The 27,698-nt window shown below is 43.3% G+C and overlaps 1 protein-coding gene across 41 annotated transcripts in view; it reads right to left on the bottom strand.

Moving 5' to 3' along the window:
• The window catches only part of LOC110509517 (GTPase-activating Rap/Ran-GAP domain-like protein 3), a 174,687-nt gene that overhangs the window by 26,665 nt on the left and 120,324 nt on the right, over window positions 1–27,698 (bottom strand). For 24 of the 41 annotated variants that reach the window (XR_016493397.1, XR_016493399.1, XR_016493400.1 and 21 more), the window contains exons 8-20: window positions 25,252–25,278; window positions 25,022–25,097; window positions 24,819–24,917; window positions 24,480–24,583; window positions 21,965–22,079; window positions 21,524–21,569; window positions 21,019–21,125; window positions 20,530–20,645; window positions 18,460–18,564; window positions 18,286–18,360; window positions 12,574–12,688; window positions 12,359–12,385; window positions 12,049–12,153 (exon numbers count right to left, since the gene is read on the bottom strand). Coding sequence is in view for 19 of the 41 variants with exons in the window: in XM_021590431.3 (XP_021446106.3) it covers window positions 12,049–12,153; window positions 12,359–12,385; window positions 12,574–12,688; window positions 18,286–18,360; window positions 18,460–18,564; window positions 20,530–20,645; window positions 21,019–21,125; window positions 21,524–21,569; window positions 21,965–22,079; window positions 24,480–24,583; window positions 24,819–24,917; window positions 25,022–25,097; window positions 25,252–25,278 (1,117 nt within the window). In the remaining 22 variants the exon portion in view is untranslated. Of the gene's footprint in view, window positions 1–12,048; window positions 12,154–12,358; window positions 12,386–12,573; window positions 12,689–18,285; window positions 18,361–18,459; window positions 18,583–20,529; window positions 20,646–21,018; window positions 21,126–21,523; window positions 21,570–21,964; window positions 22,080–24,479; window positions 24,584–24,818; window positions 24,918–25,021; window positions 25,098–25,251; window positions 25,279–27,698 lie in introns of all 41 variants that reach the window. The other 17 variants (XR_016493396.1, XR_016493398.1, XR_016493410.1 and 14 more) reach the window with 1 other exon arrangement.

The raw sequence follows: 27,698 nt of genomic DNA on the forward strand, positions 1-27,698 counted from the left end.
TTTTATATTTAATAATCTCAACCCTGCCAATTCATTTCATTATATAGATAGGCACGCTTTATTTTGTCTGGTTTAGCAGATAAAGCTAAATATTTTTTGCTCATTTGATTTGAAAAACAAATAATCAGGAGTAAGCAGCACCATAAGTAAGTGAGTAAACCGAGATATGACTAAGGAGTTAATCAGGGCAATTTTTCCATAAATAGACCTCTCCATGGTTGCAGGATTTCCATGGTTGCAGGATTTTCTATTGAAATTCATTGTGGAGAGCTTATTCATATATTTTGTGATATGAATACTAAGTATGTCAGGGTAATGTAAAAGTTGTATTTTTTAAAGATGCAATACATCATATTGTACACGTATCATAATGAGGTTTTAGTCCAGAGTACAGAAAAGTGATCTAGATCTTCAATGAGACATTGCAGGGATCTAGCTTGTGGACATAATATAAAACTTGAGTCATCGGTATAGATGGACACCTTTGTTTTTAAGCCTTGGATTTCTAATCTGTTAATGTTGTTATTGGATCTGATTTTAATAGCTAGCACTTCTATGGCCATAATGAATAGATATGACGACGGCATACGCCCTTGATGAATTTCTCTTGACAATTCAAAACTCTGAGAAGTAGCTGTTATTTACTATTTTACCTGGGTTGCTATACATTATTTTTACCCATTTTATTAGAGAATCACGTAATTGAAAAAATCCAGGCATTTATAAATAAAATCCAGTCTTACTTTATCAAATGCCTTTTCAAAATCAGCTATAAATACCAGGCCTGGCTTCTTAGAGAACATTGAAGTGTAAGAGGCCTCCAGTTTTTTTTTAGATAGACTGGATCTTTATATTTGCCATCTGGGTCTTGTTTTAATAATAGAGAAATCAGACCTTCCTGCTGAGTACCTGACAGACTACCATTTCTATAGGAGTCGTTAAAACAATCTAACAATGGAGCTTTTAGTTTATCAAAAATGCTTGATATACCTCTACTGGTATGCCATCAAGCCCTGGGGTTTTTCCAGACCGAAATGATTTAATAGCCTCAAGAAGTTAATCCTCTGTAATTTGGCCTTCACACTGACCTTTCTGTACATTTGTTAATGTTCCTTTTATTTTTTATTTAGAAATAATTCCTTATCATAATCTTCATTCAGTGGGAGAGGATGATACAGAAAAGAGAACATCTGATAGCATATCGGAGATTCAGGAATAATTGTGCATTTTTCTCCATATTTCATCCAGTTTGCTTTATTTTTGTAATAGATTACATTGAATAAGTTCAAGTTCTTTTTGTTTTTCCTCTAACTTATTTTGTATCTCTGTAGTAAAATTTGTATTGCTATCTACCTGTACTATTAGTTAATGTATTTCCCTTGTTAGTCTTGTCTCTTTAGCTAGAAACTGCTTTTCAATTATTGATGAATATTGAATTAAATGACCTCCTGAAGGTACATTTAAAGGTATTCCAAACAATATTTTAGTTATTTTGTCTTGGTTAAAAATAAGTTGTCCTCCAGTAAACTTTGATCAAATTTCCAATATCCCCGTCCACGTGAAAATTCTATGAGAGTTATGTGAAGGCCAATTAGATGATGATCCGATCGCATTCTGTCTCCTATTAAAACGATTTTATCCTTTGATGCAAGAGAGAAAGAGACAAGGATTCAAGACGACTAGCTTGATTAAGTCTCCTCCATGTATATCTCACTAGGTTGGGGTTTTTAGTCTCCAAATATCCACTATTTCTAATGTGTCCAAAATATTTGTGATTTTCTTAAGGGCACGGTTATGATAGTTTGTAGAGTGACTTCCTTTACGGTCCATTGAGGTACTTATGTTACAGTCTCCTACCTAAATGATTTGAACATTTGTTGCCTGCAAGTTCAATAAATTGGTATAAATATTTTCGAAGAAGTATGTATCATCCTGATCTGGACCACATAGATTAATCTATTTTTAATCCACTTTCATATTCAAAAAGTAATTCCTGACTATTTGCACATTCAAATCAAAATGTTTGTTAATTAAATCACACCTTTTGAGTTCCTTTGTCCATGACAGAAAATTATTTCACCACCCCATTCCTTTATCCACACAACTTTAAACAGTATATGTTATATTTATTTTCTTTTAGCCACGTAAAGACTGATCTTCTTTAAGTGGCCAAGTTTTATAGTCATGGCCTCTAAACCTTCCAGCTGCCTACTGGACCCTATTCCCCAGTTCTCCTTCCTGTTCTTGGCCCTATGTTGACCATAGTAACTGCTCCCTATCCTCCGGATGTGTACCAAATAAAGTAACAAAGCCTCTCCTGAAAAAGCCTAACCTTCACTCGAAAAAAAATTGAAAAAAAGTTGGCTTATATCGAATCCTCCATTTTTCTCAATATAATTTTTTTTAAAGCTGTTGTGCAGCAACTCACTGCCTTCCTGAAGACAAATAATGCATGCGAAACGCACAAGTCAGACCCCATCCTAGTACTGACACCACACTTTTGAAGGTGGTAAATTACCTTTTAATCGCATCAAACCAAGGCTCTGCATCTGTCCTTGTGCTCCTAGACCTTATGTTGCTTTTGACACAATCAATCACCACATTATTTTGGAGGGATTGGAAACCCTAATTGGTCTTGCCTGGTTTAGATCTTAACTGTCAGAAAGATATCAGTTCATCTAGGTGGATGGTTTGGTGGTAAGTTAAATGGTAAGTTCAGGTGATCCTCAAGGTTCTGTTTTAGGACCACTATTGTTTTCACTATATATTCTACCTCTTGGTGATGTCATTCGGAAACACAATGTCAATTTTCACTGCTATGCAGACGAGACACAGCTAGCTGTACATTTCGATGAAACATGCTTAAGCCCCAAAATGGCCTACCCTGGAAGCCTGTGTTTCAGACATACGGTCTCGACCAGGGGTGCATAGGCACTGGAGTGAAGAATCGAATCGCCCTTGCTGTATCTGCCTGGCAAGTTCCCCTCTCTCCACTGTGCCTATGACTCTATTAGGGGGGCTGAATACCTGGCTTACTAGTGCTCTCCCATGCAATCCCAAGGAGGGGTGCGTCACGTCGTGCCAGGCTTTCGATACACTCGACTGACGTGATCTTCTTGTCCAGTTTAGCACCCCCTCTGGCTTGTGCGGTGGAGGAGATCTTCGTGGGCTATTCTCAGCATTGTCTCAAGGTAGTAAGTTGGTAGTCTGTTGATATCCCTCTAGTGGCATGGGGGCTGGCTCCTCTCCTCAGGACCGTACCCCTCCCAATCTACTAGGTACTGATGACCACGGCCCCGAGGACGCATGCCCAAAATCCTACGGACCCTGTAGATGGGTGCGCCCTCGACAAGGATGGGGGGGGGGAGGAAGACGAGCGGGGGCGCGAAGAACGGGCTTGACACAGGAGACATGGAAGACCGGGTGGACGCGACGAAGATATCGCGGAAGAAGAAGTCGAACTGCGACAGGATTAATGATCTGAGAAATACGGAACGGACCAATGAACCGCGGGGTCAACTTGCGAGAAGCGGTCTTAAGGGGAAGGTTCTGAGTGGAGAGCCAAACTCTCTGACCGCGACAATATCTAGGACTCTTAGTTCTACGCTTATTAGCAGCCCTCACAGTCTGCGCCCTATAACGGCAAAGTGCAGACCTGACCCTCTTCCAGGTGCGCTCGCAACGTTGGACAAAAGCCTGAGCGGAGGGGACGCTGGACTCGGCGAACTGAGATGAGAACAGCGGAGGCTGGTACCCGAGGCTACTCTGAAAAGGAGATAGCCCGGTCGCAGACGAAGGAAGCGAGTTGTGGGCGTATTCTGCCCAGGGGAGCTGTTCTGACCAAGACGCAGGGTTGCGAAAAGAAAGACTGCGTAAGATGCGACCAATAGTCTGATTGGCCCGTTCTGCTTGACCGTTAGACTGGGGGTGAAAGCCGGAAGAGAGACTGACGGAAGCCCCAATCAAACGGCAAAACTCCCTCCAAAATTGAGACGTGAATTGCGGACCTCTGTCCGAAACGACGTCTGACGGAAGGCCATGAATTCTGAAAACATTCTCGATGATGATTTGTGCCGTCTCTTTAGCAGAAGGAAGCTTAGCAAGGGGAATAAAATGAGCCGCCTTAGAGAACCTGTCGACAACCGTAAGAATAACAGTCTTCCCCGCTGATGAAGGCAGTCCGGTGACAAAATCTAAGGCGATGTGAGACCACGGTCGAGAGGGAATGGGAAGCGGCCTGAGACGGCCGGCAGGAGGGGAGTTACCGGACTTAGTCTGCGCGCAGACCGAACAAGCAGCCACGAAACGACGCGTGTCATGCTCCCGGGTGGGCCACCAAAAACGCTGGCGAATGGAAGCAAGCGTACCCCGAACGCCAGGGTGGCCGGCTAACTTGGCAGAGTGAGCCCACTGAAGAACGGCCAGACGAGTAGGAACGGGAACGAAAAGAAGGTTCCTAGGACAAGCGCGCGGCGACGGAGTGTGAGTGAGTGCTTGCTTTACCTGCCTCTCAATTCCCCAGACAGTCAACCCGACAACACGCCCCTCAGGGAGAATCCCCTCGGGGTCAGTGGAGGCTACTGAAGAACTGAAGAGACGAGATAAAGCATCAGGCTTGGTGTTCTTAGAGCCCGGACGATAAGAAATCACGAACTCGAAACGAGCGAAAAACAGCGCCCAGCGCGCCTGACGCGCATTAAGTCGTTTGGCAGAACGGATGTACTCAAGGTTCCTATGGTCGGTCCAAACGACAAAAGGAACGGTCGCCCCCTCCAACCACTGTCGCCATTCGCTAGACCATCTAGCTTGTCTAGAGTTCAACCGCTTCGCCTGCTGGATATACTCCAGATTTTTGTGGTCCGTAAGCACTTGAAACGGGTGAGAAGCCCCCTCGAGCCAGTGTCTCCATTCCTTCAATGCCATCTTAACCGCTAGGAGTTCACGATCCCCCACATCGTAGTTCCTCTCAGCCGGGGTAAGCCGGTGTGAGAAGAAAGCGCACGGATGAAGCTTCTTGTCTTCACCCCTCTGAGACAGGACAGCTCCAACACCAACCTCTGAGGCGTCTACCTCCACCACAAACGGTTCATCCGTAGTCGGTAGTATCAGGATGGGAGCAGAGAGGACGCGCTGCTTGAGTCCTTGGAAGGCCGTCTCAGCTTCTCTTCCCCACAAAAACCTTGCATTGCCACCCTTGGTTAAAGCTGAGAGAGGGGCTGCCACCAAGCTGAAGTTCTTGATGAACTTGCGGTAAAAGTTTGTGAAGCCCAGGAAACGCTGAACTTCCTTAACGGATTTGGGGGTGGGCCAATCCGCTACCGCCCCTACCTTCCTGGGGTCCATTTGGACTCGACCGGGTTCCACTACAAATCCCAGGAATTGTACTCGGGATGAATGGAATTCACATTTTTCCGGCTTAACGTACAGATGGCTGTCTAGGAGGCGTTTGAGTACTTGTCTGACATGCTTTGTGTGTTCTTGAAGAGAGTTCGAAAAGATGAGGATGTCATCCAAGTAAACGAACACAAATATGTTAAGCATATCCCTAAGCACATCGTTTATGAGCGCTTGGAACACCGCTGGGGCGTTGGTCAGGCCGAAGGGCATCACCAAGTATTCATAGTGACCAGTAGGCGTGTTGAAAGCGGTCTTCCACTCGTCACCAGGTCTGATCCGCACAAGATGGTATGCGTTCCGCAGGTCAAGCTTAGTGAAAACAACTGCTTCCTGGAGCAGCTCGAAGGCTGTGGCCATAAGGGGTAGCGGGTAACGGTTACGTACGGTTATGGCATTGAGTCCCCGGTAGTCGATGCAAGGACGTAATCCACCGTCTTTCTTGGCCACAAAGAAAAACCCTGCTCCCGCCGGGGAGGTGGATGGACGCATGAGGCCTGCTTCCAGAGCGTCCTTGATGTAGGTATCCATAGCAGCTCGTTCGGGTGGAGATAGGGAAAAGATCCGACCCCTGGGGGGGCAAGTGCCCGGAAACAGTTCGATGGGGCAATCATAAGGTCTATGGGGTGGTAGCATGGTGGCCCTCTGTTTGCTAAATACCAGTTTGAGGTCATGGTAACACTCGGGAACTCGGGTCAGGTCGATGGATTCTAAAGACTCGGGAGTAGAACTCGGGGAATTCGAGAAAATACAAGTAGCTTGGCACGTAGGACCCCACTGCTTGATAGTGCCCACAGACCAGTCGATGTGAGGGTTATGGCTGTGAAGCCAGGGGTATCCAAGGACGAGAGGGAACTCGGAACAGGAGATCAAATGAAAGTTCGTCAATTCCTGGTGTTGTGAAACTGAAAGTCGCAAGGAGGTAGTGACATGAGTGACAAGTCCAGATCCCAAAGGGCTTCCATCCAATGTAGTAACCCTCATGGGGTCACTTAGAGGTTCAGAGGGAACGCCATTCTCCTTCGCCCAGACACCATCCATGAAGTTACCTGCGGCTCCAGAGTCTACCAAGGCTTGAAGGTGAAGCTTGTGGTTGTCCCAGGAAAGGGTGACTGGAATGAGCAGACGGGAGTTGGACGGATGGGAGGAGGTTATGTTTCCCGTTACAGTTCCCCCCGGTCTGTACGGGACAGAGCGTTTCCCTGGAGCCCGGGACACGTGGAACGGAAATGGCCCGGTTTGCCGCAATATAGACAGCGTCGCTCCCTCATCCGGCGGTCTCTCTCAGCCTGGGAGATACGTCCAATCTGCATGGGTTCCGGTGGAGCCAGCGAGGATAAAGGTGGGGACTCGGAGCTGGGACTGATAGGGGCTAGAGGTCTACGGTTGAGTTCTCTCTCTCTCAGACGCTGGTCAATGCGTGAGGCCAACTTGATCAGGGACTCGAGATTGTCCGGTGGTTCCCGAGTGGCCAGTTCATCTTGGATAGTGTCGGAAAGGCCTTTCAGAAAGCACACCGTGAGCGCCTCGTTGTTCCAGCCACTCGCTGCTGCTACCGTGCGGAACTGGATGGCATAGTCCGTCACGCTGCGCCGACCTTGGTGGAGAGTCAGGAGCTGTTTGGCTGAGTCAGGACCACTGCTTGGGCCTTGAAACACTCGTTTGAATTCCTCAGCAAAGGCAGAGTAGCTGGCACAGCAGGAATTATGGGCATCCCACACAGCAGTAGCCCAGGCCAGGGCTTTTTCTGACAGCAGGGTGATGATATATGCGATCTTAGACCGGTCGGTGGGGAACGACGAGGGTTGCAGCTCGAAGGAGAGAGAACATTGGGTGAGAAACCCTTTACAAGCACTTGGATCACCTGAGAACCGTTGGGGAGGTGGAAGACGAGGTTCAGCCAGGGGGTTAACTGCCATGGGCACGTGAATCTGAGGTACTGGGACAGGAACTGTTGCCGGGGTAAGTCGATCAGATATCTGCTTTATGGAAGTCAGCATCTCCGACAGAAGATGAGAATGTCTAGCCATTAAGGCCTCTTGCTGAACCAGGGCGGCTTCATGGCGTTGGACAGTCTCCTGGTGGTGGGACAGCATGGCAACAAGGTCCTGGGAACTGGCTGCCTCTGGGTTCATTTTTGGCTCTGTGTTTCTGTCAGGACCCGGTTACGAACCCGGGTCTCCGGAGTGAGAAATAGTCACTTAACCTACTGAGCCACGAATAGTCGGCAGAACCCAGAAGATGAGGCAGACACAGCAGTACTTGAGACTGTGTATTTAATGAAGTAAAAAAGAAGTCCTTCAGGAAAACATGTAACTTCACAACCTCAAAAGGAATTCCACAAGAACAAAGGTAATCCTCCAAGACAAAAAGGTAAATCCACAAGGTGTTAGGAATAGCATAAAAAGCCTCAAAAGATACTCAAAAATAAATAAACAAGAACAAAAAAACAGAATTCCACAAGAGAGTCCACCGGGATCAACAAGCGTTCACAGAATACTAGGGCTGGGTGCTAACATACAAACACAGAGCAAAGAACTGAGGAAAACTAAGGGTTTAAATACAATCAGGGGAAACGAGGCACAGGTGCAAATAATAATGGGGATCAAGGGAAAACAAAAGGTCAAAAAGCACAATGGGGGCATCTAGTGACCAAAAACCGGAACAACCCTGGCCAAATCCTGACAGGGACGGCCAGGTCTTGGTAGATTTGCAGTGGTCTGATACTCCTTCCATTTCAATATTATCGCTTGCACAGTGCTCCTTGGGATGTTTAAAGCTTGGGAAATATTTTTGTATCCAAATCCGGCTTTAAACTTCTTCACAACAGTATCTCGGACCTGCCTGGTGTGTTCCTTGTTCTTCATGATGCTCTCTGCGCTTTTGAAGGACCTCTGAGACTATCACAGTGCAGGTGCATTTATACGGAGACTTGATTACACACAGGTGGATTGTATTTATCATCATTAGTCATTTAGGTCAACATTGGATCATTCAGAGATCCTCACTGAACTTCTGGAGAGAGTTTGCTGCACTGAAAGTAAAGGGGCTGAATAATTTTGCACGCCCAATTTTTCAGTTTTTGATTTGTTAAGAAAGTTTGAAATATCCAATAAATGTCGTTCCACTTCATGATTGTGTCCCACTTGTTGTTGATTCTTCACAAAAAAATACAGTTTTATATCTTTATGTTTGAAGCCTGAAATGTGGCAAATGGTCGCAAAGTTCAAGGGGGCCGAATACTTTCGCAAGGCACTGTAAATCGGCCATGCCGATTAATCTGTTGACCTCTAGTTCACACACACCAACAGTCACGAAGATGGCACGACAACATGTTTTCCTCCTGAGGAGGCTGAAAAGATTGGGCGTGGGCCATAAGATCCTCAGAAAGTTCTACAGCTGCACCATTGAGAGCATCTTGACTGGCTGCAACACCGCTTGGTATGGCAACTGCTTGGCATCCGACCGCAAGGTGCTACAAGGGGTAGTGTGTACAACCCAATACATCACTGGGGCCGAGCTCCCTGCCATCCAGGACCTCTATATCAAGCGGGGTCAGAGGAAGTCCCTAAAAATTGTTAAAGACTCCAGCCACCCAAGTCATAGACTGTTCTCTCTACTACCGAACGGCAAGCGATACCGTTGCACTAAGTCTGGAACCAACAGGACCCTAAACAGCTTCTACCCCCAAGCAATAAGACTGCTAAATAGTTAACCAATAGCTACCCAGAGTATCTGCATTGACATTTTTGAACAAACTATTTTGACTCATCACATATGCTGCTGTTACTGTTTATTATCTATCCTGTTGCCTAGTCACTTAATCCCTACCTATATGTAGATATCTACCTCAATTACATTGTATCCATGTCTCCTAGACGTTGCCGGTCTACTAACCACCGGTCCTGGTAACCCATCATGACACACCTGGACTTCATCACACCCTGATTACTTCCCCTTTATCCAGGGCTCCGTTGTATCACCCATTAGGTAGTATTTTTCATCTTTAGACGCTATTCCTGGTTTTGTGTTCACTTTGTTCCTTCCTATTAAACTCACCGACTGCAGCTGCTTCCTGAGTTTTCATTACTCATTGTGTATTTATTCCTTGTGTTACTATTTCTCTTTTTTTTTCTCTGCATTGTTGGGAAGGGCCCGTAAGTATTTCACTGTTAGTATACATGCACCTGTTTATGAAGCACGTGACAAATAACACTTGATTTGAGGTTAAAATAGGCTTAATTAAATCACTATGGAATCCTATCACTTGTAGAAGCTAATCTAGGGGATGCTCTGACATATGTCACAATTTAGTGAGGTCTGTCAATGTTATGGTGAATACATTACAGTGTATGGAAATACAAGACTGGCTTTTGTGATTGGTGCTAAAACAACTATATAATAGACATAACCTGGAATGTTCTCTTTACATTACATTGAAATAAAAACAAGCATTATTTCTGACTGTGTCTCTCCCTCACTCCCTTCCTCCCGAGTGGCACAGTAATCTAAGGCATTGCATCTCAGTGCTAGAGGCGTCACTACAGACACCCTGGTTCGAATCGAGGCTGTATCACAAGCGTCTGTAATTGGGAGTCCCATAGGGCGGCACACAATTGGCTCAGCGTCGTCCGTGTTTGGCTGGTGTAGGACGTCATTGGAAATAAGAATTTGTTCTTAACCAACTTGCCAAGTTAAACAAAGGTTAAATAAATCAAAAATAAAGGTTTGCCCCCCCCCCCCCCCACCTTGTTCATTCTCTGTTTCATTCTCTCAGTCTCTCTCCTTATCTGAAGAGTGATAACAGCGGGAAGTGTAAGTGTATCTCAGTAGGTGCAACAGTGGGAAGTGTAAGTGTATCTCAGTAGGTGCAACAGTGGGAAGTGTAAGTGTATCTCAGTAGGTGTAACAGTGGGAAGTGTAAGTGTATCTCAGTAGGTGCAACAGTGGGAAGTGTAAGTGTATCTCAGTAGGTGCAACAGTGGGAAGTGTAAGTGTATCTCAGTAGGTGTAACAGTGTGAAGTGTAAGTGTATCTCAGTAGGTGTAACAGTGTGAAGTGTAAGTGTATCTCAGTAGGTGTAACAGTGTGAAGTGTAAGTGTATCTCAGTAGGTGTAACAGCGGGAAGTGTAAGTGTATCTCAGTAGGTGCAACAGTGGGAAGTGTAAGTGTATCTCAGTAGGTGTAACAGTGTGAAGTGTAAGTGTATCTCAGTAGGTGTAACAGTGGGAAGTGTAAGTGTATCTCAGTAGGTGTAACAGCGGGAAGTGTACGTGTATCTCAGTAGGTGTAACAGTGGGAAGTGTAAGTGTATCTCAGTAGGTGTAACAGTGGGAAGTGTAAGTGTATCTCAGTAGGTGCAACAGTGGGAAGTGTAAGTGTATCTCAGTAGGTGTAACAGTGTGAAGTGTAAGTGTATCTCAGTAGGTGTAACAGCGGGAAGTGTAAGTGTATCTCAGTAGGTGTAACAGTGGGAAGTGTAAGTGTATCTCAGTAGTTGTAACAGTGGGAAGTGTAAGTGTATCTCAGTAGGTGTAACAGCGGGAAGTGTAAGTGTATCTCAGTAGGTGTAACAGTGTGAAGTGTAAGTGTATCTCAGTAGGTGTAACAGTGTGAAGTGTAAGTGTATCTCAGTAGTTGTAACAGTGGGAAGTGTAAGTGTATCTCAGTAGGTGTAACAGTGGGAAGTGTAAGTGTATCTCAGTAGGTGTAACAGTGGGAAGTGTAAGTGTATCTCAGTAGGTGTAACAGTGGGAAGTGTAAGTGTATCTCAGTAGGTGTAACAGTGGGAAGTGTAAGTGTATCTCAGTAGGTGTAACAGTGGGAAGTGTAAGTGTATCTCAGTAGGTGCAACAGTGGGAAGTGTAAGTGTATCTCAGTAGGTGCAACAGTGGGAAGTGTAAGTGTATCTCAGTAGGTGTAACAGTGGGAAGTGTAAGTGTATCTCAGTAGGTGCAACAGTGTGAAGTGTAAGTGTATCTCAGTAGGTGCAACAGTGGGAAGTGTAAGTGTATCTCAGTAGGTGCAACAGTGGGAAGTGTAAGTGTATCTCAGTAGGTGTAACAGTGGGAAGTGTAAGTGTATCTCAGTAGGTGCAACAGTGGGAAGTGTAAGTGTATCTCAGTAGGTGCAACAGTGGGAAGTGTAAGTGTATCTCAGTAGGTGTAACAGTGTGAAGTGTAAGTGTATCTCAGTAGGTGTAACAGTGGGAAGTGTAAGTGTATCTCAGTAGGTGTAACAGTGGGAAGTGTAAGTGTATCTCAGTAGTTGTAACAGTGGGAAGTGTAAGTGTATCTCAGTAGGTGTAACAGTGGGAAGTGTAAGTGTATCTCAGTAGGTCAACCCAGAACCTGTTCCTGCAGGATACACACAAACACACAAACAGCAGTCTACAGAGAGTGGATGTGTGTAGGTCAGCCTCCTCAGCCCAGAGAGGAAGATCAATGTGTTTGCCTAAAATAAAGAGCCTAAAATACTCAGAAAAAGAGGGATGGAAGAAGGGAGAGAGAGTGAGAGAGAGAGAGAGGAGGGAGTGGGAGGAAGCAAAAAATGAGAATGAGAAAATAGGTGAGGGAATGAGGGAGAGGGGAGAGAGAGAGAATAAGAGACTGAAAGAGAGTCAGATGAAGAGAGACAAAGAGACCATCACACACCTTTGTCAGTCCTGGTGATGAGGAGATCCTGAGGCTCTAGAACATGCATCTGCTTCACCACCATGGTCTTATCAAACACCTGCACTGGGGGCAGGACCTGGGCGTCTACCAACACAACACATTGGTCTATTGGTCATTCCATATGCAGCGCTCAGGATCTTACTAACTATTGATGAAAACACTGACTGATGTCGTTGCTGCAATAATAAAAACATTGCCTGAAATAGTAGGCTGAATTAAATGATTTCAGTTTATTGAACACTAAGAAGTTGTAGCACTGAATGGGGAGAATTGACCGTGTTACACTCACCTGGGTTTGAAAGAAGTGGATCAACAGCTGAAATATAGGGAAAGTATAATGTTTAGAGATTCATTTTATGATGACATCAATGCTGACTGAATCATTGACATTCAAGTGATAATTGAATAATGCATATGACAGTTATAATAAAATAGTCCACTAATTATAAAGCGCATTTCATTCTATAACCTCAGTGTGTGTGTATATGTGTGTGATGACCTCACCATCTATCATCATGACCCCTGCTGCTTCCGTGGCGACCAACAGAGACTGACCCCAGGAGTCAGCACACACTGTCTCATAGGAAAACGTACTGCAGAACGACTGGGACTCCCAAGGCTGCAGCACACAAACACACACAAAAAGGACATCATAGCATAACCACAAACACATAGTTACAAGTATATCAACTGGCGTCTACATTATGTTACAATGCATACTACAACAGAATGTGTCACACAGTTAGTAAATCTGTTATTATGGCATGGTGATCCACTAGGCCTCAGTGAGAAAAAAGTAGTGCATGGTAAAGGTTGACAAGGAAACAGGGCTCGGTTTATGGTAGGAATGGGAGTTAAGATCTAGAGTCAAGTTCGGCACAGGATCAACAGTCCACAGGTACGGGCAGTACAGGAATAGTTCAAAACATAGTTTTTTTTGGTGGAAGTGTGTCACTTGTACAGCATTTCATAAAATCAACAACTGTGTAGGTTAGGCCTAATATACACTACATGACCAAAAGTATGTGGACCTCGCTATGTGCACGGGGACAGTGTCATGCTGAAACAAACTGTTGCCACAAAGTTGGAAGCACAGAATAATCTATAATGTTATTGTATGCTGTGGTGTTACGATTTCCCTTCACTGGAGCTAAGGGGCCTAGCCCAAACCAAACAGCCCCATACCACTATTCCTCCACCACCAAACTTTACAGTTGGCACGATGGTGAAGCGTGATTTATCACTCCAGAGAACGCATTTCCACTGCTCCTGAGTCCAATGGCGGCGAGCTTTACACCACTCCAGCCGATGCTTGGCATTGCGCATGGTGATCTTAGGCTTGTGTGCGGCTGACGTTGCTTCCAGAGGCAGTTTGTAACCCTGTAATGAGTGTTGCAAATGAGGACATGGGTTTCGTGCTTCAGCACTTGGCTGTCGCGTTCTGTGAGCTTGTGTGGCCTACCATTTTGTGGCTGAGTCGTTGTTGCTCATAGACATTTCCACTTCACAATAACAGCACTTACAGTTGACTGGGTTAGCTCTAGCAGGGCAGAAATTTGACAAACAGACTTCTTGGAAAGGTGGCATCCTATGATGGTGCCACGTTGAAAGTGACTGAGCTCTTCAGTAAGGCCATTCTACTGCCAACGTTTGTCTATGGAGATTGCATGGCTGTGTGCTCAATTTTATACAACGGGTGTAGCTGAAATAGCCAAATCCACTAATTTGATGGTGTGTTCACATACTTTTCTACGTCAGTAGGCTAAATGATGAAGCCTCCAATAGATTAATTGCAATGTCTTGTTGCAGCCAAGGACCCATCACTAACATTAAAGCCAAGGAAAGAGCGGTGTTTTAGAAACATTTTATGGAGTTGTCTTTGAAAACGTAGGAACCGAGTACACAGCTTGTAAAAAAATTGTGCGGTTTAAACAAATAGGCTACCATCCGGAGAGCGGGAAAAGCGGGCTGAAGGACATAGCTGCTCTACTCCCAAAAACTTTACGGTCAAGCCCAATTGTTCACGTTTTCAACTAAACCTGCGGTGAAGAATGAAAAAAAAATAGATTGACTTATGCAGTAGCCTACTGTTGTACAAAATTTGTTTTATGTTCATGTTGTTAATGATCCAAGAGCTCAGTTAATCCGTAGCATTGTGACAATGATCTTAGGGCTATTGGCAAACACAATGTAAGTCATTAAATGTACAGTGCCTTGCGAAAGTATTCGGCCCCCTTGAATTTTGCGACCTTTTGCCACATGTCAGGCTTCAAACATAAAGATATAAAACTGTATTTTTTTGTGAAGAATCAACAACAAGTGGGACACAATCATGAAGTGGAACGACATTTATTGGATATTTCAAACTTTTTTAACAAATCAAAAACTGAAAAATTGGGCGTGCAAAATGATTCAGCCCCTTTACTTTCAGTGCAGCAAACTCTCTCCAGAAGTTCAGTGAGGATCTCTGAATGATCCAATGTTGACCTAAATGACTAATGATGATAAATACAATCCACCTGTGTGTAATCAAGTCTCTGTATAAATGCACCTGCACTGTGATAGTCTCAGAGGTCCGTCAAAAGCGCAGGGAGCATCATGAAGAACAAGGAACACACCAGGCAGGTCCGAGATACTGTTGTGAAGAAGTTTAAAGCCGGATTTGGATACAAAAAGATTTCCCAAGCTTTAAACATCCCAAGGAGCACTGTGCAAGCGATAATATTGAAATGGAAGGAGTATCAGACTCCTAGCAAATCTACCAAGACCTGGCCATCCATCTAAACCTTCAGCTCATACAAGGAGAAGACTGATCAGAGATGCAGCCAAGAGGCCCATGATCACTCTGAATGAACTGCTGAGATCTACAGCTGAGGTGGGAGACTCTGTCCATAGGACAACAATCAGTCGTATATTGCACAAATCTGGCCTTTATGGAAGAGTGGCAAGAAGAAAGCCATTTCTTAAAGATATCCATAAAAAGTGTTGTTTAAAGTTTGCCACAAGCCACCTGGGAGATACACCAAACATGTGGAAGAAGGTGCTCTGGTCAGATGAAACCAAAATTGAACTTTTTGGCAACAATGCAAAACGTTATGTTTGGCGTAAAAGCAACACAGCTGAACACACCATCCCCACTGTCAAACATGGTGGTGGCAGCATCATGGTTTGGGCCTGCTTTTCTTCAGCAGGGACAGGGAAGATGGTTAAAATTGATGGGAAGATGGATGGAGCCAAATACAGGACCATTCTGGAAGAAAACCTGATGGAGTCTGCAAAAGACCTGAGATTGGGACGGAGATTTGTCTTCCAACAAGAGAATGATCCAAAACATAAAGCAAAATCTACAATGGAATGGTTCCAAAATAAACATATCCAGGTGTTAGAATGGCCAAGTCAAAGTCCAGACCTGAATCCAATCGAGAATCTGTGGAAAGAACTGAAAACTGCTGTACACAAATGCTCTCCATCCAACCTCACTGAGCTCGAGCTGTTTTGCAAGGAGGAATGGGAAAAAAATGTCAGTCTCTCGATGTGCAAAACTGATAGAGACATACCCCAAGCGACTTACAGCTGTAATCGCAGCAAAAGGTGGCACTACAAAGTATTAACTTAAGGGGGCTGAATAATTTTGCACGCCCAATTTTTCAGTTTTTGATTTGTTAAAAAAGTTTGAAATATCCAATAAATGTCGTTCCACTTCATGATTGTGTCCCACTTGTTGTTGATTCTTCACAAAAAAATACAGTTTTATATCTTTATGTTTGAAGCCTGAAATGTGGCAAAAGGTCGCAAAGTTCAAGGGGGCCGAATACTTTCGCAAGGCACTGTATGTACCCCTAATTGCACCAAATACATCTGTTTATCCTACAGCTAATGTAAGCAGTAATCATGAGCCTATAAACCAGAGTTACACTGAGGCGGTGTGCAATAGTAGGAAGACCACTTTATGCAGCTCACCCTGCGCTCCAATGTAAATAACATGAGTAAATCTACCTCTGATGAGCTTCCCAGTAAAGCATCAAAAACAACCAAGCAAATCAGAAAAGTGCTAAAAAATTGCCTGTATTAACATATGTAGCCTAAGAAACAAGGTCCAAACAAGGTCCATGAAGTCAATAACTTTGTAACATATTCTGACATTCATTTCTATGAAACTCACTTAGATAATGCCTTTGCAATACATGGTTATAACATCTACCGAAAAGACAGAAATGCTAACGGAGCGGGCCGGGCGCAGTGCACGCTGACCAGGTCGATAGGTTCACATTGGTGTGGCTGTCTTCCGGATTGGTTGCGCCCTGTGCTAAGAAGCAGTGCGGCTTGGTTGGGTTGTGTTTCGGAGGACGCATGGCTCTCGACCTTCGTCTCTCCCAAGCCTGTACGGGAGTTGTAGCGTTGAGACAAGATAGTAACTACTAACAATTGGATATTGCCACTCCTATTTACCAAATCTTCAATTTAAGCCTACTAGAGAACGGGTGCCCTCAGGGTGCCTTCAGTGCCCTCAGCCTCCTTTACTGGCTCAAATAGCCGACCAAACAGCCTGTTGCCAACCCTTAGTAAACTTCTGGAAAAAATTGGGTTTGACCAGATACAATACTATTTCACAGTAAACAAATCGACAACAGAATTTCAGCGCGCTTATAGGGAAGGACACGCAACAAGCACAGCACTTACACAAATGACTGATGATTGGCTGAGAGGAATTGATGATAAAATGATTGTGGGGGCTGTCTTGTTAGACTTCAGTGAAGCTTTTGACATTACTAATCATAGTCTGCTGCTGGAAAAACATGTGTTATGGTTTTACACCCCCTGCTATAATGTGGATAAAGAGTAAACTTGTCTAACAGGACACAGCGTGTGTCCTTTAATGGAAGCCTGTATAATCAAGTTAGAATCAGGAATTCCCAAGGGTAGCTGTTTAGGCCCCTTGCTTTGTCAATTTTTACTAACATGCCACTGACTGAGTAAAGCCAGAGTTTCTATGTATGTGGATGACTCAACACTATACACGTCAGCTACTACAGCGACTGAAATGACTGCAACACTTAACAAAGAGCTGCAGTTAGTTTCAGAGTGGGTGGCAAGGAATAAGTTAGCCCTAAATATTTGTAACACTAAAAGCATTGTATTTGGAACAAAACACTCACTAAACCCTAAACCTCAACTAAATATTGTAATAAATCATGTGGAAATTGAGCAAGTTGAGATGACTAAACTGCTTGGAGTAACACTAGATTGTAAACTGTCACGGTCAAAACATATTGATGCTGTACTAGCTAAGATGGGGAGAAGTATGTCTATATTAAAGCGATGCTCTGCCTTCTTAACATTATCAACAAGGCAGGTTCTACAGGCACTGAGCTGTCTGTCTAAACTACTGGCACACAGCTCGGACACCCATGCATACCCCACAAGACATGCCACAAGAGGTCTCTTCACAGTCCCCAAGTCCAGAACAGACTATGGGAGGCACACAGTACCACATAGAGCCATGACTACATGGAACTCTATTCCACATCAAGTAACTGATGCAAGCAGTAAAATTTGATTTAAAAAACAGATGAAAAAACACACAGCAGGGACTGTGAAGCAACATAAACATACACGATAACATACGCACTATACATAAACATGGATTTAGTACTGTAGAGATGTGGTTGTGGTGGAGTAGGGGCCTGAGGGCACACAGTGTGTTGTGAAATCTGTGAATGTATTGTACTGTTTTAAAATGGTATAAATGCCTTCATTTTGCTGGACCCCAGGAAGCTAATGGGGATCCATAATAAATACAAATACAAATGTTAATGTGTTGTAAATGTTAAAATGTGGCAGTGCTCAGCTCTAAGCCAGTGCTGTGCTGAGCCGACCATCCTGCTGGGGTCTCTGTCCTCATCCTCCAGCTTAATCTATCTACATTTAGGTCATTTAGAATAGGCCTACAGTCAGTGCATTTAACTAAAATAGGTAAGACAATCTCATTTCACAGTCGCAAATTGCATTACTGAACTAACACAATAGCCTACATATTTCTGCACATAAAAATGAGCACTGGACGGGAGTACTTTTTATCAGGAAGGGACAGGAAAGTTTCAGGGTTATAGAACTGATGCAGGATCAGGACTGGAAAGGAATTTATTTTCACTCCTGTGTCAACCTCTAGTGCATGGGGCTGAGTGTGTGTGTGTGTGTGTCTGTTGGTCTTCTCACCTCTTTTCTACACAGGCCCGTAGTGACCAGACTGGTGGGGGCATCTCCTCTGACGATGGTCTTGAGCTTTAGAGCCTGGACAACAGAGAGAGAGCATGAGAGTGTGTGGTGCGTGCATGAGATAAAGAGTGTGACTGTGCTACTCTGTATGTTGTCTGTCCCTGTGTGTGTCACCTGTCCTATCCTGACGAACTCGGCCTGTCGTGCCTCCTCCTTCTTGCGGGCGGACTTGGGCGACTCTGGAAGCACGTCACTGAACGAGCGTCTGTTGAGCATGTTCTGGGGAGAGAAGGGAACCTGCACATGGGACACAAGTGCACACACACACACGAACACACACACACGGGCACACGCATGCACGCACCACCACATGCGCACACACACACAGAAAGAGAGATAGAGAAGCGGGCTTCAGAGATAGTGGGAAATACAGCAGCATAGCAGCATAGCATAGAACTGAGTCATATGAGAAACAATAGACAAAGAAAGTGGGATGGGGTACAGAGAGAGGGAGGAGAGTCCACCCACAAAATGGGAGCATTGTAGTAGTATCCAGTAGTCCCAGTGTTATGCAGTCTGCAGTGGTTAGAGCCGAGAGAGATAGACAGGGCTGCAGTGGTTCAGAACAGTAGGTAGCTTAACTGGCTGTGGTACAAACCGTGACCAGAGAGCCTAGATCAGATCAGTGGTCAGAAGCTGGTGCAAAGGGAAATGTATAACCTTGGCGTTACTCTGGACCCTGATCTCTCTTTTGACGAACATATCAAGACTGTTTCAAGGACAGCTTTTTTCCATTACGTAACATTGCAAAAATCAGAAACTTTCTGTCCAAAAATGATGCAGAAAAATGTATCCATGCTTTTGTTACTTCTAGGTTAGACTACTGCAATGCTCTACCCTCCCGCTACCCGGATAAAGCACAAAATAAACTTCAGTTAGTGCTAAATACGGCTGCTGGAATCCTGAGTAGAACGCAAAAATTTGATGATATTACTCCAGTGCTAGCCTCCCTACACTGGCTTCCTGTCAAGGCACGGGCTGATTTCAAGGTTTTACTGCTAACCTACAAAGCATTACATGGGCTTGCTACTACCTATCTCTCTGATTTGGTCCTGCCGTACATACCTACATGTACGCTACGGTCACAAGACGCAGGCCTCCTAATTGTCCCTAGAATTTCTAAGCAAACAGCTGGAGGCAGGGCTTTCTCCTATAGAGCTCCATTTTTATGGAATGGTCTGCCTACCCATGTGAGAGACACAAAATATCCCTCTAGTGGTGTGGGGGCTGTGCTTTGGAAAAGTGGGTGGGGTTATATCCTTCCTGTTTGGCCCTCTCCGGGGGTATCATCGGATGGGGCCACAGTGTCTCCTGACCCCTCCTGTCTCAGCCTCCAGTATTTATGCTGCAGTAGTTTATGTGTTGGCAGGCTAGGGTCAGTTATTTATATCTGGAGTACTTCTCCTGTCTTATCCGGTGTCCTGTGTGAATTTAAGTATGCTCTCTCTAATTCTCTCTTTCTTTTTCTCTCTCTCTCGGAGGACCTGAGCCCTAGGACCATGCCTCAGGACTACCTGGCATGATGACTCCTTCCCAGTCCACCTGGCAGTGCTGCTGCTCCAGTTTCAACTGTTCTGCCTGTGATTATTATTATTTGACCATGCTGGTAATTTATGAACATTTGAACATCTTAGCCATGTAATCTCCACCCGGCACAGCCAGAAGAGTACTGGCCACCACTAGCCTGGTTACTCTCTAGGTTTTTTCCTAGCCACCATGCTTCTACACCTGCATTGCTTGCTGTTTGGGGTTTTAGGCTGGGTTTCTGTACAGCACTTTGAGATATCAGCTGATGTACGAAGGGCTATATAAATACAGTACATTTGATGTATAGAGTACTGTCACTACCTCATATTCCAATCAAGACGCATGAATTAAAGAGCAAACTTGTGGACTATGGAAGTTGAAGGACTATAGAAAAATACCTTGTTTTTAGAAGCAGGAGCAGAACCAGAGGAAAGGAGAGCCCCATACCCTTTTCACACCATCGTTTCAACCTGAACCACGCTGGCACATATATTTTATTTTACTCATTGTCACCACAGTTCCTGCAACTATAATGGCTGGATGCATAACCAAGCCAGTGGAGGACAACTCAGTTTAGCTCAGCTCGGTTTGGCTCAGTAGTGTGAAAAGGGTATGGATAGACCAGGCTGGGTTAGTTAGTGTGTGGGAGAGCTGTACCTTGTGGAGGTCAGGGATGAGGTCCTGGTAGAGGGAACGGATCAGCATGTCCAGAGTCCGCTGGCGCTTCTGGGCAAACGTGGGCGTCTCCAGGGTGGCCTTTTCTCCATTGATTACTGCAGGACAGAGAGAGGGGTTCATTAGGAGAACATACCCACACGTACGTACACACTTATATGATCACCATAAAAAGACAATACAAAGCTTCAAAAATTCCAACTCAAACTTTCTTTGGTCACATTTAAACTATCTTGTAAATGCTTAATGAATGTCTCCATAAAGCCTTTATAATGTCTACATTCTGTAGATGTTTTACTAATAATTCATGTTCTACTATGGTTATGCCGCATGTGGCAAAGCACGAGGAAAGGGCCTTTAAATGTGACATTTGTGATCGATTAGTCACTGCAGCTCATAGCTCATTGCACACAGTTTAGCTGTAACAGTCTGTAAACTAAATAGTGTGTGAGAGTAAGTCACTGATCTTACGCTTGACTAACAAAAAGTCCCTGAATTCTTGGTGGTCTGTAAACACTGGTGGTGAGGGAAGGGGCGGTCCGAACAGTGGCACACTCTCCTCAGAGAAAATCTTCAATCTGGAACACACAAAGCAGTGTTATATTTAATACAAACACAGTGTGCTACAGCCAGAAAATAATCCTACAGCAACAGGAAATGTGAATTATTATGTGGATTATAATTCATCAATATTAATATATATATTTTTGTGGGGTTGTTATACTGTATTTTACGTTAGGGCAAATCATGTCTTACATTTTAAAGTGGAAATTACAAACTTCAAGCATTTTTAAACCTTGAATACACTAAGTTAGCATTTTCTGCTGTGCAGGAAAATTCTCATAAACAAAAGAGTCATCAAATTAAGATCCTACATCTGTATGCATGCATACACATACATGCACAAACACACATACACACACCAACGACGTGTCATGTACCTGAAAAATACCAATCAAAAAGCACCTCCACATACCTGTAACTGTCGTTTTGACTGTTGTATCTAACTAATGCAAAGATATCTTGCAGAGAAAATGAAGGAAATAGCCTGAACACATACAATCTATGAAGCTAGCAGTGATGTGTATGGCTTTGTCCAAAAACAGCCCCCTACCCCCTAGACACTTACCCTATCCTCTACCCCGTAGGCACTTGTGAAGATACGCAATGTTAAATACTTAGGTACACAATAAGCAATATGATGAAAATGCCAACCTAGCTGCCTATGGTGCTACTATCATATTGCTTATACCTATTCAATTCTTTCAGATTTACATTAAATTGGCCAGAGAGTACAGGCTAGGCAATGTTTCTGGAAAGGGCCTACGATTCTGGCTGCTCAAGGTCACTTGTAGAAATGTGTACAATGTCAGAGATATTTCCCACCGGTCTTTGTTTCGCCATAAGAAAAGGATACGTGTGAAATGTGATCTGATCATGGAGGGTTTAAATGACGGAGATGTGTCCTCCCCCTCCTGGAACTGGAACACTATGGTGACAATGTCATTCCCAATGTGTCTTTTCCTCTCCACCTGTTGGACAAGAGACAGAGAGAGAGAGACAATGAGAAAAGTCATACAATAAAAATACTTGGAACAAACAAGTGAAATAACTCATATTTTATTGATTTAGACTAGACAGTTCATGCATCAATCTCTGGCCTAAAGCATGAATGCCTCTTTTATGAGCATCTAAAATATAATTGCAGAGCTTCCATTAATTATTATAATCATATCTTTGTACATTGTCTATTGCTGGCAGCCCCTATTCACTAAAGTCCTATTTTCCAGGAATGTGTAAATGTACTTTGTGAATAAAGTGACTCTGAAGCAGGCAGAGAACACACACACACACACACACACACACACACACACACACACACACACACACACACACACACACACACACACACACACACACACACACACACACAAAAAAATAAATAAATCAAATGTTATTATAAAGCCCTTTTTATATCAGCAGTTGTCACAAATTGCTTATACAGAAACCCAGACTAAAACCCCAGAAAGCAAGCAATGCAGATCTAGAAGCACGGTGGCAAGGAAAAACTCCCTAGAAAGCAGGAACCTAGGAAGAAACCTGGAGAGGATCCAGGCTCTGAGGGGAACCGGTCATCTTTCTGTGCCAGGCAGAGATAATAAGAATACATGGCCATTAAGGCCAGATAGTTCTTCAAGATGTTTCGATCGTTCTTCAAGATGTTCAAACGTTCATAGATGACCAACAGGGTCAAATAATAATCACAGAGGTTAAAGAGGGTGCAACAAGTCGGTAGCTCAGGAGTAAATGTCAGTTGGCTTTCATAGCCGAGCACACCCAAACACTCTTGATGCACACAGGCCTGCAAAGAAAATGTGTTTGTATTCATTAGCAACTTCGGAATCTGTTTTAGATCAAATCCAATTATGAATGTAACCCTCTCATTCAGCCTCTATCTCCTTTCATATCTCGCCCACAGATATGGGCTTTTCCTGAGTGGGTTCACACTAACGTCAAACTGTCTTTGTTCTCTTCTGCCTTTTTTCTCCCAGTCACGCGCACACACACTCCAGCCATACACATACACCAGCCATACACATACACCAGCCATAAAACACACACACACTCCAGTCACACACACACACACAGTCTGAAACTAGGGGGCTTTTAACAGTAGGTCATGAGGTACAAATGTTGTGGTGTAGAATGTCAATACTTTGTTTTTGGTTTTGTAATGTTTCAATAAAGGTTTGACTGACTCAGTGGTGTTTAGGTGTGTGTGTTCACGTGCATGAATGTGTGTGTTTTCTCTAGTGTGAGTGAATGGAGATTGAAAGATCAAGGACTTGGGAGTATTTCACATTTCCCTGGCATCTCAACAACTCTGACATTGAACAGATAAAAGACTAACTGGCTGTTGTGTCTCTGAAATTACTGTAAAGCATTCAGTATGGTCATAGTTAGTCAGATTGACTAGAGGTTAGCAATGAGAGAGACAGCGAGAGAAGGAAATGACAGAAATAAAGAGTCAGGGAGAGAAAGATGGGACAGGGTGAAAGGGTTATATGGGGGAGAGAGGGATGGGTTAAGGGGAACGAGCGACAGAAAATAGAGTGGCATTGGCACTAGAACAGACTTCAGCACCCAGCCTCACCGTACTAGAATCAGAAGTCAAATGTCTACTGTTTGCTGATGATCTGGTGCTTCTGTCTGCAACCAAGGGGGGCCTATAGCAGCACCTAGATGTTCTGGACAGATTCTGTCAGACCTGGGCCCTGACAGTAAATCTCAGTAAAACAAAAATAATGGTTTTCCAAAAAAAGGTCCAGTTGCCAAAAACAAATCACATTTTGATGAACTCCCATATCTATTGGGTGAAATACCAGTGTGCCATCACAGCAGCAAGATTTGTGACCTGTTGCCACAAGATAAGGGCAACCAGTGAAGAATAAACACCATTGTAAATACAACCCCTATTTATGTATATTTATTACCCTTTTGTAGTATTTTAACTATTTGCACATCGTTATAACATAGTCATAATATGACATTTGAAATGTCTCTATTCCTTTGAAACGTTTGTGAGTAATGTTTATTGTTCATTTTTGATTGTTTATTTTACTTTTGTTGATTATCTATTTCACTTGCTTTGGCAATGTAAACATATGTTTTCCATGCCAATAAAGTCATTTGAATTGAATTGAGAGAGAATAAAGATTTATGCACAACTGACCGGCTCTGGAGGTCTGAGATGTAGAGATAGAGACGGGGGTGCTGTCAACATAACAAAGCAGGCACATTCACACTCTCTCTCTCTCTCACACACACACACACACACACACACACACACACACACACACACACACACACACACACACACACACACACACACACACACACACACACACACACACACACACACACACACACACCTGCTGCTTGTTCTCTTTGGAATAGGGTAGCATGGTGGAGATGTGGAACATCAGCTCATGGCCCTGGTACACTGTGTAGATGGAGTTCATTCCTGTAGTGTCATCTGGAGAGGGAGAGAGAGAGAGAGAGAGAGAAGGGATAGAGCAGTGGGAGTTTAAAAGGATGGGGGAGGGGGAGGAGTGTGTAGGCAAAAGGGAAAATATTTATTTTTTTAAATAGAAAGAGGGAGAGAAAGATCAAAAAAGAGAATGTCTCCATAGTCTGCAATATAATGGAAAAACAATAATTAATTGCAGAACCTATGGTGTGCTTGTATGTGTTTGGTGACCAGATCTTACTTTTGGTATCCAGTCCACCGCGGTAACCCGCCCAGCCCTGCAGAGAGATTGTGTCCCCTAGCAGGTTGATGAACTTATCAAAGCTCTCACTTCCTGTTTCTGAAGAAACAGAAGAAAGAGCAGGGTTGAAAGTACTATTCACAGGACATGGATACTTCAAATTGTGTATGTGATGCTTACTACCCACAATATTAGTGACTTACCGTTGCTAAACATCTCATCATCTGTGAGCTGTCCATCTTTGGCATACAGGACACCGAACTTGAAGTTAACAGAACCCTAAGAAAATACAGTTTAAAAGGTCACTTTCATTATCTGCCAATACCAGACAAGCAACCTTAGTAGAGCAGAGGGAAATCTATAGTAAGACTAGAGTACCTATAGTATTCACTTGAAAGAGTGACATTTATGACAGAATAAATAAATACTGTACCTCTTGCTCCTCCAACACCAGTAGGTCCTGTGAGTAGAACACAAAGCACAGTTAACATCAGTTTGCCTCGCCAATGACTCACAGATCTGTTACAGTATGCAACATTTCCTTTCGTAGAGATAGCCGGAGGCAAAGTCATTATCTGTCAGGCGACTTATTGAGCCTTCTTGGGTGTGTGACGTCACTCCGAGTCCTTACCAAAACATGGGGGATAATTTCTCTCGCCTCGGATCTGAAACCAGCAGTAACCACCAACTTCAATGAGCGTTATCTTAAAATTGAAAGACATCTAATATTCCTGCACCCCAATAACAGTAGCTAGCTACAGGGTTTGAGTCACCTCTGCCAGCGACGCTAGCTAGCTAACATTGGCTAGGCTGTGTCTAGACTCAGGAGGTCATGGGCACATATGCTTCATTCAGCTGGTTAGATAGAGGAAGACAGGTTTAAACGTTTGAACGCGTTTAGGCCTTGATTCCACCATATCAACAACTGGCTACTTGCTCATTTTCCGACAAATATGTTAAACTCATAGTTTATCCAGTGACCACAGCATTTAGAAGGACAGCTACTGACTGAAATGTAGCTAGCTAGCATTCTGCATTGCTGGTTCACACTGGTCAGGCAGTAGCCAACTAGCTAGCTAACAGCTAATTATGGACGCCAAACACTGCAGCTAGCTAGACTCGGGAGATCGTCAGCACATGGTTAACTGGTTAGACATGATAACACCATGTGCAAAATGTCTGTAAACAAACTAGTTGTCAGTTAAATATGTTTAACTCACAGTTAGATTATCCACTGACCACCACATTTAGGATAGCTAAATTACTGAAATGTAGTTAGCTCACTAGCCGACCAGTCGTGGATGACCTATTCTTTGATAAGGTTAACTTACTCTTATCAAGCAACAGACAGTTTGTGGAAAGGTAAACAAAAATAACAAATTTGTTTCATGAATTATGAGACAGTGAGACTAAAATCGATTGGTAACTAGCTGGTTAGGCTTTTATTTATTTCCCAATTAACTAAGCTGAAGCTGGGTTTCCCAAATGAAAATGATGATATTGTAATGGGATCTTTGCATAAAACATAGTTAATTTTGAGTGCAGTTATAGATTTTCTTTGGTAGTTTCTCTTTTCAAGTGCAAAAAAGTAACTAGTGTTTGTTTCCCCCTCTTCAATCCATTTTGCTCTTGACCTTACAAAGGCACCCCTTGCCAGATCAGTGTAAGTCTGTTCTAATTCTAGTTGTAAAGACCTGAACACAGACTCCTCTTCTTCAGATAGATTATCTTTCTTTAGAAAACTGTCAAGTTTGCTCATCATCTCCTTTTCTCGATGGTTCTTTAATTGCATCAGCTTTTTGGCGCGTTTAATGGCTACCACTCTGACTTTATATTTGAAAAATTCCCATCTACTTCCATGACCCAAGTCTTTTCTAGCAAAAATATCTTTAGCTAATGATTTGACATTTTCAATGAGATCAGTATCTTTAAGAAGTGTATTGTTTAATTTCCAATATCCTCGAGTACCTTTTGATTTTTTAGTAGCTTGTTTTTTTTTAAAGCCTGATAAAGACCCTTCTCTCATTGACAATTGGAGACCAATTACTTTATTGAATGTTGATTACAAATTGATTGCTCTGGTTTATGCCAAAATATTAAAGAAAGGAATAGATACCATTATAAATGAGACTCAAAGAGGATTTATGAAGGGCCGTCACATAAGCTCTAACATTCGTTTAGTCTTGGACCTTATAGATTATTCAGATGCAATTGACTCAGATGCGGTCGTCCTATTTCTGGACTTCTGTAAAGCCTTTGACACAATTGAACATGAATTTCTCTTTAGGTCTCTTAAACTTTTTTGATTTGGTGAACATTTTATTAAAATAATTTGCATGTTTTACAAAGATATAAATAGTTATGTGCTACTAAACCTTAATACTTCCAAAATATTTAGTATCAACAGAAGTGTACGACAGGGATGCCCAATTTCGCCATTTGTATTCATTTTGGTTGTGGAGCTGAAGGCGGTCTAGAAGTGTTGGATTTTGATGACATAAATAACACTTTCAAGATAAACTGGTTGAAAAAATGTTTGCTCGATACTGATTCAATATGGTATTTCATTCCAAATAATGTGTTTAATAAATTGGGAGGTCTTCCATTTTTACTGAAATGTCATTATATTCCTGAAAAATTACCTGCTAAATTGGCTAGGTTTCACCAACAAGCTTTACTGGCCTGGAAAATATGTTTCCTGCACAATTTTTCCCCTCATAAAGCTCTTTTGTGGAATAATTCCGGCATAACTGTAAGGAATAAGTCATTGTTCTACCCCAGCTGGCATGAGAGGAATATTGACTTTGTTCTTGATATTTTCGACAACAGGGGTAATATTCTCACATATGAACAATTTATAACATTGAAAGAGTTTCCAAT

Source organism: Oncorhynchus mykiss, chromosome 29 (genome assembly GCF_057628025.1).
Source record: "Oncorhynchus mykiss isolate SJ-2025 chromosome 29, ASM5762802v1, whole genome shotgun sequence".
NCBI classification, from domain to species: domain Eukaryota; kingdom Metazoa; phylum Chordata; class Actinopteri; order Salmoniformes; family Salmonidae; genus Oncorhynchus; species Oncorhynchus mykiss.